Here is a 17,248-nt window from a genome sequence, read left to right as displayed (position 1 = left end):
TAATAGTTGACACCCATAGCCTCCGATAGACTATTTCTCTAGGGAGTCTCGGCCTCTTCCTCCTCCCAGCCCCTGCTGCAGTCCAGCCCAGCCCCGTGTTGACTTTCTCTCCCTTCTGCTAGTCTTGCAAACTGTATGTAGAATAACAAACATTTCCTCTCACCATCCAATCTTGCCTCTGCTTGAGGGGCTCATACCACTAACTGCCCTTCCCAGCCCACATACCTGGGAATCCTCCAAGAAGCACCCCCCCCCCCTCAAGCTGGGGCCAGCAGTGAAGGCTGCCCCTCAGCAGCCACCTTCCTACTCCCATTGAGCATTTTTCAGCACGATCAGTTCTCATGTTTTCTCCTCAGACATTTGTCCATTCTCCAGAGAATCTACCAAACACACATGTCTCTCCCTCTCTGCCACCCACAGCCCTCTGCCCCTCATTCTAAACCCCACATTCCTCAGACTCCTCAGGCAGAGATTCACTGGTTCTCTATTATTTGACCTCTGTTTAGTTTCTATAGCCCCTCTGCCTAATCCTGAGTCCTTCACCAACTTCTAACCAGGTTACAATGCTGCCTGGTGAGGCCGTATCCAGGTTCATCTCCCCTTAGAGCTGGTTCCAGAATCACCCTCTCTGGTGTGCCCATGGTCCTGGTGGATCTCGGCAAAGCGTCTTCCATAATACAGGACACTCAGGATTTACAAATGCAGCTTTCTCCTGTCGTCCAGTCCTTCTGAGGAGCTTGGGTTTCTTTTAAATTTGACAATACCCACACCAAAGGATATGAGAATCATAATAGTGAACACCTAGTGAGCAAGCACCAAGCTAAGAGCTTTTTACACATTATTTGCTCCTCACAGTGCCCAGCAAAACAGACTACACTGTTCTCACCACTTAATAGAGGTGGCAGCCAGGTTAAGCACCTGGCCTCTCTTGCCTCCCTGGGGCAGCCTCTCTGAGGCCTCTCAGCTGAGTGAAGTGACTCTCCTCTTGCTTCAGTTACAACTGTAGCTTCATCCCCAACTGATGGTCTCAGACATACACCTGTAAACTCGGTCCTGTAACTGGATCTAGCATGCAGCTAGAGTGCATACTTTGTATGGGTGTTGAATAACCCAGCCAGTGGTAGAACATGGATGCCAACCCTTGACACCTTCCCAGTTGTCTGGGGCAAACATTAGGCACTGAGTAGTGGTGGTAGTGGAGGAAGAAGAAGATGAGAATGTTAAAAGCGCTGTTTCCCGGAAGCTGTCTCCCCACCAACCTGAGCTAGCCGCAGTGGCGGGGTCTGAGTCTTCCTAGTGCCCAGGCCAGAGCGGGTTCCAGCTGGCTTCCTGAGAATTTGAGAACAGACGTGGACAACAGAAATCAGGAAAGGGAGTCCAAGGCGCTTCCTCCTGTGTTGGTGCTGGCTCCGCTGACATCTCAAACAGGCAAGGGCCTAGGGACCCGCGTCCTCCCCACAGTGCGCCCCAGCTGCAGACACCAGAAAGAGCAGAGGAGCCTAGTCACTGGCTTGCCCCAGCCGCCCATTCCTCTGCCAGGAGACACCCCAGTGGGAGTAACCTAGGCTCTGAACTGGGTTCCTCCAGGCCTTTCATCACGAGTCCTGATATCTCTCTTCTAGACTGCACAGTGGGTCAGGGACACACCACCTTAGCGGGACTTTGCCAGGCTGTGATTGACTGCTCTGGGTTTCAGGACCGTGCCTGAGCCACTAAGATGAGCCACACCAGGGAGTTTTCAGTACCCACTGCTCAGATTCCCGATGCTTGCGACCCATTCCTGAGCTCTAACTGGGTGCTGGCGGCCCCAGTTTAGGGAAACCGCTACCTGTGTCTTCCGGACAAGCCTCGAAAGATGTTCCTGCACACACACACCCTCCACCGTGTGCCAGCAAAGCCAGCTCTGTGCAAAGATCTAAGAGAAAAGCAGACCCACGGGGATCGTGGAGGGAGATCCTGACACTAGTCTTCATGACATGTTTCCTCCTTCGTAAAATAGGGCAACAGGGTAAACTTCACTGAGGGTGAACTAAAAATAACCATCTCGAAACTCTCGAGGCCCAAGTATTCTTGGGAGTGAACTGGAGCTTCCTTGCTTGAATTTGATCTGAACACCGGCAGCAATCCAGGCGCTTCGGGGGTGGGGGTGGGGACCAGTGTTGGTCACTCCTGAAACCCAGGGAGCCTGCAGATCTTAGCTTCTCCTTCCCCGCTGCCCTGCGGTCCGGGCAGAAACCAGGCGTGGCGGTGGAAGCTGCCCGGCTGAGCCTGGAGGCCTTGGGAAAGTTGGAGTGGGAGAGGATGTAAGGCTTGAGCGGACAGCGGCCGCAGTGTGCCGGAGCTCCGGAGCACTCAGTCCCTCGTTCCTCTACTTCCCGAACTTCCCCCTTTCACTTACCCCTCCACCTTCGTTCTTTCCCTGGACTCATCCCTTTCTTGCTCGCATCTTTCTTCCCCAACTCCCCCTCCTTCCATCTCATCGTCACCCTCACACTTTATAACCAAACAGCCAAACCCCCTTTCCAATTAAAGTGGAATTAGGCAACTCAATCAAATTAGTTCCCTATTAAAGCCCTTCTTTATTAAACCGTTTTTCTTGTCCTGCTATTAAGTTTCACCGCCTGGCGGAACTCGAGCCTGCCCCAGAAGTTTACCTTGGGATGTCTCCGGGCCCAGTCTAAGGGAGGGGGCACCGTATTTCCTGCGGGAGAGCAGGAGGGAGGGATGTGAGGTCGAAGATGGGGCAGCTACTTCACAAAAGGGGTGCCCGGTGGCCCGGCCGGAAAGGGCGTCCTTGCTTCCACTCAGAGTACACGCCTCGGGTGAAAGTGGCCTCCCAATAACTCCCAATAACCCCACGCCTCCCAATAACTCCCAGGCCGCCGGCCCTGGCAGGAGAAGTGTCTAAGGCCGCCTCCAAGCCGCCGCCTCCAGCGCCCTGGCCTCCAAAGCCAAAGCCAAGAGTGCACAGTGCGCCCCGGGCCGCAGCTGGGTCCCTGTGCCGGGAAGAACCCGAGGCCGGGCCAGAACCTGCGGGGTGGGGAGGTGGGGAACAGAGCCCTGCCTACGGTGCGGACCCCCGCGGGGGAAGATCCCGAGGCTCAGCCTTTGGTGCGGACACCTGCCGAGGAAGAGCCCGAGGCTCTGCACGCCTGCGAGCGTGCGTGCGTGGCGGGAAGCTGCGCTGGCTAGGCGACTCGGCCTGGGCGCAAGGTCAGCATGCTCATCGTGCTCTGGGGGAGCCTCTTCCGAAGTTTCCAGACGCGACCCCACCCCCGCGCCTGTCCCAGGGGCCACCCGCAGCTTCCTGCCTCCGTCCCTCCAGGGTCCCGGCACAGGCCGGATCCGCAGCTCCGGGACACCTCAGCCCCAGTGGGAAATTAAAAGCTTCTCTTCCCAGCCGCCAGAGGAGCGAACGGGATTCGAGCGTTGCTTTATTTAGAAAATAACGTTTATTTCTAGCTCATACCTATGCAAAGGAAAGCACAAAGTGAGCAGTTCTCCGCAGCGTCGCTGGCTGCCGAGTCCCGGAGCTTCCAGCTCTGTCACCCGACGCTCTAGTCGTGCTTCGGCGCGGCCCGGACCGCTCCAGAGAACAGCTGCAGGCCAGGGGCAAGGGGCGGGCAGGGTTCCTCCCCAGCTTACAGTAGATCTCATCTATAAAACCCCATACGTACAATGCGCGAATAGTCTAATTTTCCCAGTTTGTCTTTTTTTTTCTTTTTTCTTTTTTCTTTGCTTTGATTTTGAATGTTTTTCACGTTAATACCGAGGTCACCTACAGATTACAATTAATAACTTAGAATTCCATTTTATAACATTATACACTGGCTTGTATATATATATGTATAGCTTATATATAGATTTATACATATATAAAAACTCACACTGCACCAAGGAAACCCATGCTTATCGGCATAAGCAACAAAGAGAGCGACAAATACCGCAACGAGGAAAGTGCACCTTAGAACGTTTCTTTTTTCTTTTTTTACAATTGATATCGATATATGTGTGTGTCCCAAAGACTCGACTCAGTGGCAAGAGATGTATACACCCTAAATTTATATTTGTTAGAGCGGATTTTGTTTTTTGTTTTTGTTTTTTTGTTTTTTTTTTTTTTTTTAATGAAAGGGGAGTGGGAACTGGGACCTGGAGGACACACAAGAGGCTGATTTGTCCTGCCATCCACCTGAGCGCGGGCTGTCAAGGCGAGCGGAGCAGGGGGAGCAGCAGGGACATCCCCGGCCTTTTGACCACAGGGCGAGCGGGCCTGGGGGAAGGTGGCCCGAGGCTGGGCGAGCACCCGGACCACAAGGCCCCCTGAGAACACCTGCGCGCTTAGCCGACGTGCTCCCACCCACCCTTCAAAACCAAATCCCCAAAGCCAACTCTGAGCGGAGGGCGCGGGCCAGGGCGAGAAGGAGGCCGATGGCTGGGGAGCAGGCTGGGTCAGTGTTTGGGGGCCGCTGGGCTGCGGGGCCCCGTGTCCTACTGCTTCTCGGGGGTGCCATTGACCATGGGCCCGTACAGCCCGCTCCCGTAGCCCGGCTCCTTGTGCACCGCCGCGGCGGCGGCGGCGGCCGAGCGGTCGCGCATGAGGTCGCTGAAGGCATAGTCCATGGGCGGCCGGAAGCCGAGCGTGGGCACCAGGCCGGCGGTGGAGTAGGGCGCCATGAAGGCCAGGCCGCGGCTGTGGGCCGCCGCCGCCGAGTAGGCCAGGCGCAGCGGGCTCAGGCCGAGCGGCGCGCCCAGGGGGTAGGCGCCCGCGTCGGCGCCGAAGTGGCTGGCGTTGGGCTGCAGCGGCGAGAAGGCGGAGCGGCTGCTGAGCGAGCCCAGCGCGCCCGGCGTCATGGCCCCGGCCAGCAAGGGTCTGTGGTGCGGGGGCGCGGCGGGCCCGGTCTGCAGCGGAGCGGGCAGCCCGGGACCCCCGGCGGCCGCGGCGTCCACGCGCCCGGGCCACGCGTCGTCCACCGCTACGGCCGCGCTCACCGTGGCCTTATCCAGCGGCGCGCCGGGGCCCAGGCCGGCCGCCAAGCCTCCGCGGTGGTGGTTCAGCACCTGCTCGATGGCCTGCACCACGTCGCCGCCGCAGCCCTGCAGCACCAGCTCCAGGACGCCTCGCCGGTGGCCCGGGAAGACGCGCGTCAAGATGTCCAGCGGCGTCCGCTGCCGCGGCCCGGGGCCTCCGCTCAGCCCCGGAGTCGGTGCGGCCTCCGCCTCTTCTTTGTCAGCCTCCGAACCCGATTCGGAACCCAGGGGGCTGGAGGAGCCGGGGCTGTCCTCCTCGCCGCCGCCGCTGGGGCCCGCGCTGCCAGGACAGCTGCCACCTGCCTCCTTGGAGGCCCGGGCCAGAGGCGACCCCGAAAAGGATTCGCCATCTCCGTTCTCCGAGCCGGAACCCGGCCGCACCTCTGGGGACGAGGTCCCGGGACCCGAGTCTGCGCCGTCGGGCGACAAGGGCTTCACTGGCTGTGGCTGCGGACTGTCGGGGCGGCTGGCCTGAAGCAGGGTCTTGGGAAACAGATCAAACTTCTGCAACTTGGCCTCTGAGGGAAAATGGAGTTGTGAGGAGAGGTTAAGAACATTGGACCCACCACACTTAGGCCTGTTGAATGCCAGTTTCCTCTCTCAACTTCCAAACTATTCTTTGACTGCGCTCCAGCGCTGCAGTTTTATTTTATAACCCACCCTCTCCTTCTACCCCCTCTCTCTGCTCCTAGGCTTTTTCTGTACCCAGAAGCCCACCCTTACCTGGCACCCTGAAAATAATGTTCAGTGCCCCCTTCCCATACCTGTGCTCCAACACCTCCACTCTCTTCCCATTTCCTAGAGAAGTGGCCTTCAAACCAGAGCAAACAGAACCTCCACCTATACCTCACAGTGTGTGGACGACGCTACTCTACTCAGGTTGCCAAAGCCAACCCTATCTTAGGTATCACAGCTTGGAAGAGAAGGCGCCTTGGGGGCCTAGGTCTTAAGCCTCTCTACAGATTAAAATAAGTTATATCCTATTTCTAGTCCACATATTTCAAAATTAAAACCTAAGAAATTCCCTTCCAATCTAAGAGCCTGAACCCATTCCTGAACTTAATTGTCTTCCTCACAGAAAAACCTTCTAGTGTCCAGAAAGTGATGGGTTTATGCTGGGAGTAGATAGAGGCATGGGAAAGGGGTCCAGAAAAAAGGAAAACGTGCCAACCACGAGAAAAGCGGCGTGCGTTGGGGGGAAAGAAGCCAGAACCAAGGGAACGCAGCGAATGTTTATCCAAAATGCCTTAGGAACCAGAGGAAAGGAATCTTGCTGGCCAGTGAAAGAGGGGCGTCTCCAGTACTTAGGGAAGCAATGCGGATTAGAAGGATTGCAGAGGGTCCTTTCAGAAGAGTTGGGAAGGAAAGCTCGGGGTGGCCTGTGAGAAGCTCAGAGCTGAACAGATCTGTGGCTTCCGGCTGGGCTGCCGGGGGAGGAGACCCAGCAAAATGAGTTGGGCAGTAACTAAGGACCTGCCCCCTTAGCAAGTGTAAGGCTAAAGTGTAGCCTTGGGGTCTGAGGTGAGGGAGAGGAAGGAAGAAAGTGTCAAAGCTACAGATAGGGCAGACAGTTTAAGGGTGGGGGTAGAAGCTGAGTGGCTGGGGAGCCACAGTAAGTAGCCACAACTTCTGGGAAAGGGAGCTAAACTCTGTCACCAAGGAAACAATCCACTAGGCCGTGCGCACCGGAGCTGGGTCCCCCGGCTCCTCCTTCCAGACCCCATCCCCCACCCCCCCCCCCACCCCGGCACGACCCCGCTCTCACCTGCGCCCCCTGCGCCCCCTGCACTCCCCGCGGGCGCTCCAGCTCCGGGCCCCCCGCCGTCGGTGGCGCACACGGAGCCAAAGACTTCGTAGGCGGGCCGCGGTGGGATGATGCCGTTGGCGGCGGCCAGCGCCAGGCCCTCGGCAGTGCCGTACAGCAGCTGCAACTCGCGCGCCTCGTTCTCCTCCTGCGCCTGCTGCCTGCGCAAGGCCACCTGGGCGGCCATGACGCGCTGGCGCTCGGCGATGAGCGTGCACTTGGCACACAGGCAGTCCTTCCAGCGGCAGTAGCGCTTGTGGCCCTTGAGGGCCGACACCACGCCGTGGTTGCGGCAGCGCGCGCATTTGGGGGTCCGCGGGTACTTCTCCGCTGCCCTCAAGAGCAGGGGAGGCGCCCGCAGCAAGCCCCCGGCCACGCTCACCGGTAGTGAGGCTGCGGCAGCCGCCGCCGCGGCCACTGACGCCACTGATGCCACGGGAGGTCCCGTCGCTGTGGCTGCTGCAGTCGCCGCGCCGGGCACGCTAGGTAGCTCCGAGCGCAGCTCCATGGCTGGACCTGGCATGGGAGAAGCGGGGAGACCCGGGTGAGGACAGTACAATGAGGCAGACGTAAGCGCGGCCTGCAGCAACCCAGATTTAGGAAAACTTTGGGTGTCCACGTTTGGTTAATAGCCGGCAAGTTGCTGGGAAGGTGTATTCGGAATCGCCTTGTAAACAGGACGACTCCTTCTCCCCAACAACACCTCCCCCCTCCCCTCCCCTCCCTGATACTCTTATATCCGATTGACACGGCAGGTGGAAGAATTCGTTTGAATCAGTAGTTCCTCCAAGGGGGAAAAAGACGACAAAGTTTGGAAGTCATTGGTTCAGTTGAATGTAAGGAGGACTTGAAAAGAAAACATTATGTCCAACGCTTAGGTTAATTGGGGTGAGACGAGAAAGGAGAGATGTGTGCCTGAAAGGGACTCAGATGACAGAGAAAATTTGGGACCAACAAGCTGGTGTCAAAGCAAAGAAAAAAAAAAAATTCGGTTTTGGTGGAAGGGTAAAGTGGAGAGAAATGTGGAGGTGCGGTGCAGGGTTGAGCAGGCTGGGTTGGGGTCTCGTTTGTTGCCTTTAATGCGGGAGCACCGGAATTCGAGTTAAAAAGAACTGAAGAACTTCTTCCTATTAAAAGTAGAGTGAGAACTGGAAGACAAATTTGGAGGCAAAGTTCGGCTTATGTCCCCAGGACCCATTTTGAAAGATGAGTTCGGGACATGCCGTGGTCTGAGCCTCTAAAGGATTGGAGGGAAAACAGATCTGGAACCGAGTTTAGGAGAGCTGAGGGGCATTAAAGAGAAAACCCATCAGGGAGAAAGAAAAAAACTTTCTTTGGACAGGCCATCTAGCTCGAAGATTAGTTTGAATAGCAAGGAAAACATCCCGAAACAGCTGCCCCGGGTGGCCCGGACCCGGGTCCACGGAGAGTGGCAGTGATAAATAGGAAAAACTGCAAAAGGAGGGTGGGGATAGGGCGAGCCCTGCGGCGCGGGCTCTAGACAGTTAGTCTGGAGTAGTCGAGGAGGAAGGCGTATCTTCGCAAAGTTAGACTTTGCAGGACCTCCTTTTCCCTCAACCCCTCCTACCCAACCCCCACCCCCACCCCCCAGTTTAGGGACCCAGTCCTTAGACACGCCCTCCTCATTCTGGGACCCCTTGGGACCCCGCTCCAGCGCAGGTTCCGGAGGTTTGGTTTTCAGGCTGGGGTTCTGGAACGTGCACTCCCCAGCAGGCCTCAGCGAGGCCAGGGAGTCGCCTCCGAAACTGACCCTGAAGGGACCGGAGAGTCCCACCTGCGCCGCAGCTGCAGAAGGCCCAGCAGGCCCAGCTCGGGGCTTCCGCTGCGGCCTTCACTCGCCGCCACCCCGCGGGGGCTCCAGAGCCGGGACCCGCTCCTGGGGTCTCCGTCTGAGAACCCCAGAGCTCAGTGTGCCCGGGGCCTCTACCCCCAGACCCTCAGGCATGCAGTCCCTAAGGCCCTTGGGGCCTAGGCCTCGCCCTCTGGTAGCCTCCCCCCGCTCTGCACCGGCCCTCCACTACCTGCCTCGGGCTCGGGGCTCCTCCTCCGCCGGAGCTGCACGCACCGCCCAGCTCTGCTCGCGCCGCCGCTTTCTCGGCCTCTTCCCTTTGCCCCCGGCCCCTTATCTGACCACGTCACCCTCCTTCAGCCACCATGTCCGAACTTCCGGACCCCCCCGCCCCTCGGAACACAGCAGTCCAACACTCCGGAGGGGACTCGGGACCCGGGACCCGTCCGGGGGCCGGCTGGTTGGAACCCGCGTCCCCTCGCTGCGCTCCGGACGCTGCGCTCTATCCGGGCCTGGTAGCCCCGCGCTGCCAGCTCTCAATGAGCCGCTCGCCCGCTCTATTGTTGCTCCTCAGGGCTCCATTAGACAGAATTGGACAACAATGTGGCGCCTGCCATTGGCCAGGGGAGGCAGTCGGCGCTCTGATTGGCCGGGCCCGCGCCCGGGGAGCCCCTCAGTCTACAGTGTCCGAAAGATTCGAAACTCCGAACGCTCCGCTGAGTGCCTGCGGGAAGGGAGGGGGCGCCAGGGAAGGAGTGCGCGAGGAGGAGCGTTGCAAATGTCGTGACAAGAAGTTTCCGTGCGCCCGAGAGCGTGTGAATTGCTCCTAATTACCGTGTCCGGTGCGCCTCTCCGCCTAGACGTGTGTAACCCCTCTAGTTCTGGGGCGCCGGCTCCGCTGCGCCACTCTGCCTTGGCCGGGGGCGCTTGGCAAGGTCGAGCTTCCCAAGTGGCCCTGGAGGCCTGGGGCGGGACGGGGGCAGGTGACAATTCAATTACCGCTGTCGGAGTGGGAGTGGAACCCGGGTGCGGGGGTGGGGGAGGGAGGGCGTTCACCGCAGACTTGCCAAGACGGTTTTGCTGGCTTCCTTCTGACGGGGTCGGGTGTGCTCCCAAGTCCGACGTGCTCCGAGGTGGTTGAGAGCTGATTTGCTCCCCTCCCCCTCCCCTGCCACCTTTAATGCTTAGTTCCTTCGTTTTGCTAAGTCCTGACACCACGGGCAGCACGGAGGGTAAGTGTGATTTGTAGGAGTGGCGTTTTTTTTAAGCGAGGAACCCAGAGGAGGAACGAGGGTCCACGCGCCTCAGCCTCTCCTCTCCCCGCGTCCCAGCCCTGTGCCCTTGCCTTTCTTCGTTTCTCCGCATCTCGCTCCTCTTTTTGTGGTGGTGGTGGTGGGGGGGGGGGGATTCTTTTTGTCGATATTTGAAATGAACGAAGTTTACCTGTAAATTTTTGTAAACGAAAGTAAAAGGCAGCCTTTGCGCCTCCCCAGGTTCTCTCGGATGCAGGATGCACCGGCCAGTCGGTCGGGCGGCTAGACCACAAGGCTGCGCAGGGGGCGGGGGGCCTTGGACCAACTTTGACTTGGCCTTCTGCGACCCGTGCTGACGTCACGGCCCCAGGACCCGTTCGGTCAGCGGAGGAGGTAACGGGTTCGAATTTTGTATCCTTTCATAGTTACCCCCTTTCGGAACAGACGTCGAAGTCCTTGGGCGGGGTCGCCCTCGGATTCTCTAGTTCGGGCTCTCCTCCTGCCTTTGCCGCTAACATTCTGTTACTCTCTCTCTTTTTTTGTTGGTTTTTTGTTTGTTTGTTTGTTTGTTTTGTTTTGTTTTGTTTTTCTACTTTTCTCTCTTCTTCAAAGTAAAGAAAATTCGTTTAAAAGAAAGCGAGGGCATCTCCTCATTTCCTCTCCACCCCTTACCGTGCGTTTTCGCGTTGCTTTGTAGAAGCCCCTGGGTCTCGGGAGTCGGGTCTAGGCCGACGCGGACGCACACAACTGTTAGGCGCACCGAGCCTGCCTCGGTCCGCAGTCCCTCCCGCCAGGCGGACCCGCAGCTGGGGCAGGAGGAAAGCGAGATCAACAGGATCCCATTGCAGAACCACGCGCCTGCGAGGGTCGGGATGCGCCCTGTCCAAGAAGCCAACGGAGGACCCGGCCCGAGGAGACGTGACCGGGCGATGAACCTCAGAATCTGGCGGACAACTTCCAGAAAGTTTGCCAGGCCAGTCTGAAGGGAGCTGGGACCCGAAGAGTAGAGAATAGCAACCTGGTTGCGGGGCTACCGAGGAAGTTCCTTCTCTGCTGCCGGAGAAAAGATTTGGTAGGAAGTGAAGAGTCTGAAGATGCAGGTGGAGTTGGGGTGCGGTGAAGTCCTCCGCATTAGGCGCTCAGGACCCCCCCCCCCACACACACACACACACAATTCCCCAGGGTCAGATGGCAGAGTAACTCTACTTATGCTTGAGCGCTGGCCTGTTGGAGGGAGGGGCGGGAAGGCACCGTGCGCTGCCTGCCTGCTTTTGTTGTTTTTGGTTTTTTTTGGGGGGGGGGCAGTTTTGCAGACATTTTAAACCCCGAAACGAAGTAACCTACCACAGATCTGCTTAGTTTTCTGGGAAGCAGTGGCCTAATACCCTTTCTCGCGCTTGAGGCCAGAGTCCTGCACTTAGACGAACTCACGGGAGCCAATGGTTGCGGGAATCCAAGCTCTGGCGTGGACCTAGATCGAACCTTCTTTTCTTAAGAGCAGGTGGTATCGCACCCTGGAACCCAGCCCAGGCCAAACTACATGATCTCTCCCCCTTTTCTGGTGCTCTAAGTTGGTATCTCCACAGGTCTGAGACGCTTTCTTTCCACAAGCTGAGGTTGGTGGTGTTCGGGTAAAGAACGTTATGGACGGAAGCAGAAAAAAACCCGTTCTGGGCTGAGATAACCGTGCCCACCCCGTAGGACGCCTCTGCCCAGCTTCCCAGGCCACTCATGCTGTTAGCATCTGCTAATATGAGCAGCTGCCCAGAAGAGACTGGAAGTGAAGGCCCACTTGAGCCGCTAGCCTCAGGGAGAGCATGCCCAGGTTGAGGCAACAGTATGAGCCCCCCACCCAACACTACACACACACACACACACACACACACACACACCCTAACACAACTCACTGTAGGTTTGGACACACCTTCATGCACACATCTTGTACATATGAAGTGGACGCCCATGGGGGGCGCGCTCACCTCTGATGTGGCCCTCTCATCCAAGGGACCCTTTCAAAAAGTTTGGCCTCACAGTATGCTCTCATAAACACGTTGCCTGCAGGCACAACCACTTGGTGGTGAGTGATCTCAAACTCAGACGCCTGCAGAATCCCACGTCGTGAGCCTGCACCCTCAACATTGAGCATAACTATCTCAGCACGGAACCTTAGACCTCCTCCGTCTGCTGGGATAGAGACCTTCACTCCAAATGAAGTGGTTGACAGAGAGGGCCCAACTCACTTTCAGAAGTGTCCTCAGCTCAGAGTCATTTGCTGACGAGTCTGCCGGGCGGGTGGGGAGGGGGCGTGTGCACCCAGCCAAGAAATCCTTCACACCCTCATTCCAACCCCATCCATCACTCAGAGCCACTCCACAGCAGAGGCCCAGGGGGAAGGCCCAGGTGGGGACCTGGGGTGATGTGGGACTGGGCCCCGAGAATGGGGATTCTGTACCACTGACTAGGAGAAGGGCTAGGGGCATCAGTGGGGGACCTGGGAAGCGTTGACTTTTGCGCTGTTTGCCCGCGGCCTCGGAGCAAGCAGACGCCATCTGTTTGCCGGCTGCGACGCGCCCCGTTTAATTACCCTCCCGGCAGCCTAATAGAGATGATATTAAACTAAATCTTTCTGACATTAAAAGTAATTATCCCCAAACCGGTGGCTCTGGGACGGATTCGCCCCTCCCGCACAGACCCCTTTCCCACCGCTCTGGATTCCGTTAGTTTGGCTGAAATTCTTCACCTGGGAAGGGCTGGAGGAAGAAGGTGCCTTGGGAGACAGCATCTCCGAAGGCAGGCATGCCTGACGCGCGTTTTGTGCACTAGAGTGACTCCTGTTCCTGCGTGGACGCAGGCATGGACGCCAGCACAGGAGACGTTTTCCTCCAGTCTTGCTGATTAAGACGCTCTGTCGCGCGTGCCCAGCGTGAATCGGGAGGAAGGGAGCCTGGTTTGCTGGCTCCTTTGAAATGGCCCTTGATCTGGCCGAGGCTAGGGCCAAGGAAAAGACACAACTTTGGAAACAGAACAAAACAACAAACCACGCTGCCCACTGTGGCTCTGGGCTTTTGCGTGTTCTTCCAGCGCCTTGCACTTTCCCTGCAGTGACTTATGAAGACCTACCTTCCTCTACTGGGTCCCATTATCTCACTTGTCAGGTGAGAGACCGATTCCAAGCTGGAAGGCGACACAGAGGAGCGAAACTTTCAAGCTTGGAGTTGCCATCCCCGGCCTGTGGTCTGCAAAATTCTGGGTTCCACCTGGGGCTCTCTTCTGCACCTGGGGTCCAATTGCTGGTGCTTAGCTTCTTTAGGGAAAGGAGCACTGGGCGCCTTACTCAGGAGCAGGCGAAGGGCCAACTGAGGCGGAAGGAGGGAACGCACTGGTGCAGGAGGTGCCGACACCAAGTTCCAGCCATAGGTCCAGCCACAGCCACTGGCCTCCTTGGTCAAGCCCTGCAAGGGAGTAGGGTTGCACAAGGTTTCAAGGCTTTCTATTTTGAAGTGTCTCCTGTTTTCGCCTCTCTGCCAAACTGTAGCTGTGGCCTGCTTGCTTAGCACACAGTGCTAATGGGAAGTGCGACAGCCCACTGCAGACCTGAGTGGCTCACGAAATTTAGAGCGGTGTGGTAACTTACCAGATCCAATGTTCAGTCTTAGACCGTTGTCTCCTCACCTCAATTCTGAGCATAATGTGGGGCTTAGGTTTTTTGTTTGTTTGTTTTGGGTTTTTTGTTTGTTTTTGTTTTTCATTAAATTCGCCAGTTATCAAAGGAAAACCGAGAATCTGGCCACTCATGTTGAGTCCCTAGTATGTGCCAGGCTCTGAGGACCAGAGATTAGCTACTTGTAATATAATCTTACAGAGTTCACCGGTCAACTAAGCACAAGGTCACCCACTGTTGACCTCACAGTGAGAACAGTGGGCATGGAAGGGGCTTCCTGAAGGGACCCAAATGGAAGCTGCCAGGGCTTGTTCTTACAAACGTCTTAAACATTTTAGAAAATTTAGCAGCATATATTTGATACATATTTTTGTAAACTGTTTCTGTGTGTTCATTTACAAAACTGCATTTTGTTTACAAATATAAGCATTTTTCATGTTAATCAACACACAATCTTTAAAAGGATTTAAAAATATTCAGTTATATGGATGTACCTTATTTTGCCAACTCTTTTTTAATAGTCTCCAGTTTTTGCTCTGATAACATTGCTACCATGAGCAGCCTTTGTGAATGTGACCAATTATTTCCTTAGGAAAACTTACTAGAAATGCCCGAGAGTCATCAGAGGCTTTTTCCAGGGCATTTGATAGCTACCTGTCAAACAGCCCTCAGAAAAGGTTGTGACAGGCAAGGTGCTCAAGATGCATCTTGGGATCTTTTTAATCTTCGCTGATTCAAGCAAGAAAAGCAGCATCTCAGAGGCACTTCAATTTACATTTCCTTAGTTTTTTTCTTTATGTTATGGCCACTGCTGTCCGTTTTTTAAATAATATGCATACATCCTTTAAGAACTTAGAACCTCTCTGCTCTCCCTTAGGTCAGTACACACTCAAGGCAGCAGCACCCCCCTTTCTGTAAAACGGGCTACACGTCTCCCTTCTTTGGGTTACTGGTTTTGCTATTACTATCCTGGGGTTTTAAGCATTTTTTTTTTTTTTTTTGTAAAAGTAGCCATACTTGTTAATTTCCCCTATAAATGGTGTATATCTACAGTATCTTACTTAAGATTTTTCAGTTTTAAACTTCTAAAATCATTTACCTCTATTTTTATATTTACTTAGCTCTTTTAATTTTCTCTCTTTATATAGTTAGTTCAGTTGAAAATAATTTTCATGGAAGGTGTGAAGTTTGTAACTTAACTTTTCCCCAAATAATTAGCTGGTTATCAGAGGACTATCGAATGACCTGCCCATCCCTCCACTGACCACACACTGAAATCTCAGATGACCTCTGTTGACTTCAGCCTGTTTCCCAGCCTCAGTGTCCTAACTCCTGTACTAGTGTGATATTCGGGAGGGCGGGTCATTCTACTGATTCCCAATTCTTCTTTTTCAAACATCTCAATTTTTTCCCTAAAACATAGTGATCTGAATCAACATTTCATCAATTTCAAATCTTGTTAAAAATAATAATTGAATCTCCCCCACGCCTTTCTTCTAAGACAGGATTTTCTGTGTAGCCCTGGCTCTCCTGGAACTCTGTAGACTCAGAGATCTGCCTTTTTCTGCTTCCCAAATGCTGGGATTAAAGGTGTGCATCACCAGGGCCAGGCAGAGCCTGTCTTTATAAATTACTTTGAGAGAGACTGTGCATCTTTACAATGTGGGATGTTTTCACCCAGAACACAGTGTGACCTTATATCTAAGGGAGATATTTTTGGTAAACCTCACCCTTTCCCTCCATACTGTTTCCTAAACACATATCCTTGGTATAGTGTATAGCTATTTTGGACAGAATCTTTTCACCCATTATAACTAACTGCTAATGACATGAGCTTAAGAAAGCTACTTAGACTATCTCTATCTTCATCTTGAGATCAGCCTCACTCCTGAACCCTTTTCCATGTCAAGTTTTCAAATAGTGCTCAGAGGTTTTTTTTTTTTGAGGCCCTTAACTAACCAGCTGAAGGGAAATGGTCAGAGGTAGAAAGGTCCAGGTGATTTGCAGGTCCTCCTGGACTTTGGGAACCAATCCTCAGATTGGTGACTTCAGGAATTAGCTTCCAGGGTAATGTTCCAAGAGCCCTGGCTGTGATATTGAGGCAGGGCAGGAGGGAATTTCAAGAGGCATAAGCAAGAAGAGGAGCCTCTGGACCTAGAGTGCAGTCCAAGTCTCTCTGGTTTCATCAAGAAGTCTGGGTGTAAAGGTTGCTACCCTTCACTGACAACACCTGAACGCCTGACCCTGGGGGAGTCATCAGCTATCTCTGCACTTGCCTCTCATCTGCCATGTTAGACTGTCTGGAGGTCAGGAGCAGCCAGGCTCACCACAAGTGGAGGGCAGGGGATAGGGCTGGATCCTAGGTCAGATCTTCAACAGGACCTTCTCTCGAGTGCAGCAAGGAATTGCTGGTTGCTATGAACTCCCAGCCTGTAGCATACAGCACACAGGAAACGGAAGAGGGAAGGATGGATGTGGAGAGGAGAAGCTGAATGCATCCCCACAGTTCACCTCTCTGTCAGTTTTCAACCCTTTCTGTTTTGTTTTAACTCTGACCCTCACCACCATTTCCTGCTTTGTCACACAGAAAGTTCCTACTTGGACTAGGCAGGTTCTAATTTCCAACTTTCTCAGGATCTGCCAGGCCCAGCCATCTCCAATTTGGAGCCCCATGTCCTTCCTGAATTAGTTGGTACAGATTCCAACATGTTTCCAGATGCCTCAACTGTCTTTTGTCAGGGACAAAAGTGACACATGCTGATTCAGGGTGGGGTGCAGGTGGGGGTTGTTCCCAAATGCCTCTGTGCTGCCCTCTCTGAAACCACACAATTGCCCCTTGTCATCTCCAATTTCTAGCAGAGGAAACTGAGAAGTAACTATCAGAAGGAAATAGAGAAATATCCTCCCAGTGACATAGACTGGTGTGGTGAGGGTTGAGAGTTGTTTACAATTAGAGGCTGGTTCTTCACTACCGGTTCCCTGAGCAAGCCTGCTGGGTGTGGGGGAAGAGACACTTCCTTCAATGTTTGGAACCCCTTTCTTTGGAGGACTCTTCATTCCTGTGGTACTTAGCATGAAAATGGCCCCACAGGCCCATAGGGAGTAGCACTATTAGGAGGTGTGGCCTTGTTAGAGGAAGTGTGCCACTGTGGGAGGGCTTTGAGGTCTCAGATGCTTGAGCCTGGCCAGTGGCTCACTCTCTCTTCCTGCTGCCTGCTGATCCAGATGTAGAACTCTCAGCTACCTCTCCAGCACCATGTCTGCCTGTGTATTGCCATGCTTTCCACCATGGCGATAATGGACTAAATCTTTGAACTGTAAACCAGCCCCAATTAAATGCTGTCCTTTATAAGAGTTGCCATGGTCACGGTGTCTTGTTACAGCAATAGAAACCCAAACTAACACTCCTTCTCAGCATCCTGTTTATCTCCATGAAAAGGAAGACCGGGTATCTGGGAGCTGGAGATATAAAGAACTTGGTCTCAGGTGCCTTTGATTTTTGAGCCCTAATCTGAAAATCCCCCTGCCTCCAGAACCCAAATTCAGATGGATTGGCATGGCTGAATGACCTCCCAGCATACTCCGGCTGTTCAAGATCCAAGGTGGGATCAGGACTATCTTTCTCTGTGCCCATGCTTCACATCCCATGTTCTGGAGGTTACATTAACTGGAATATGAAACACAAAGCACCC

General features: G+C 54.6%; 1 protein-coding gene and 1 long non-coding RNA gene across 2 annotated transcripts; one reads left to right on the top strand and one right to left on the bottom strand.

Moving 5' to 3' along the window:
- Positions 1 to 4,431: 4,431 nt before the first annotated feature.
- On the bottom strand, positions 4,432 to 7,340 carry Dmrta2 (DMRT like family A2). The gene is made up of 2 exons (XM_036179311.1): positions 6,794 to 7,340; positions 4,432 to 5,546 (listed from the first exon to the last, which is right to left on the bottom strand). The coding sequence occupies exons 1-2, from the start codon at positions 7,338 to 7,340 to the stop codon at positions 4,489 to 4,491; spliced, it is 1,605 nt and encodes a 534-aa protein (XP_036035204.1). The 3' UTR covers positions 4,432 to 4,488.
- A 2,341-nt stretch (positions 7,341 to 9,681) lies between these two features.
- On the top strand, positions 9,682 to 12,164 carry LOC118578365. The gene is made up of 3 exons (XR_004944253.1): positions 9,682 to 9,874; positions 10,136 to 10,288; positions 10,593 to 12,164. It is a non-coding gene; the product is annotated as an uncharacterized LOC118578365 (long non-coding RNA).
- Positions 12,165 to 17,248: the final 5,084 nt, after the last annotated feature.

This window comes from Onychomys torridus, chromosome 2 (genome assembly GCF_903995425.1).
Source record: "Onychomys torridus chromosome 2, mOncTor1.1, whole genome shotgun sequence".
Classification (NCBI taxonomy): Eukaryota; Metazoa; Chordata; class Mammalia; order Rodentia; family Cricetidae; genus Onychomys; species Onychomys torridus.
The sequence above is the reverse complement of the archived record's forward strand: the minus strand, read 5'-3'. Positions and strand labels throughout refer to the sequence as shown.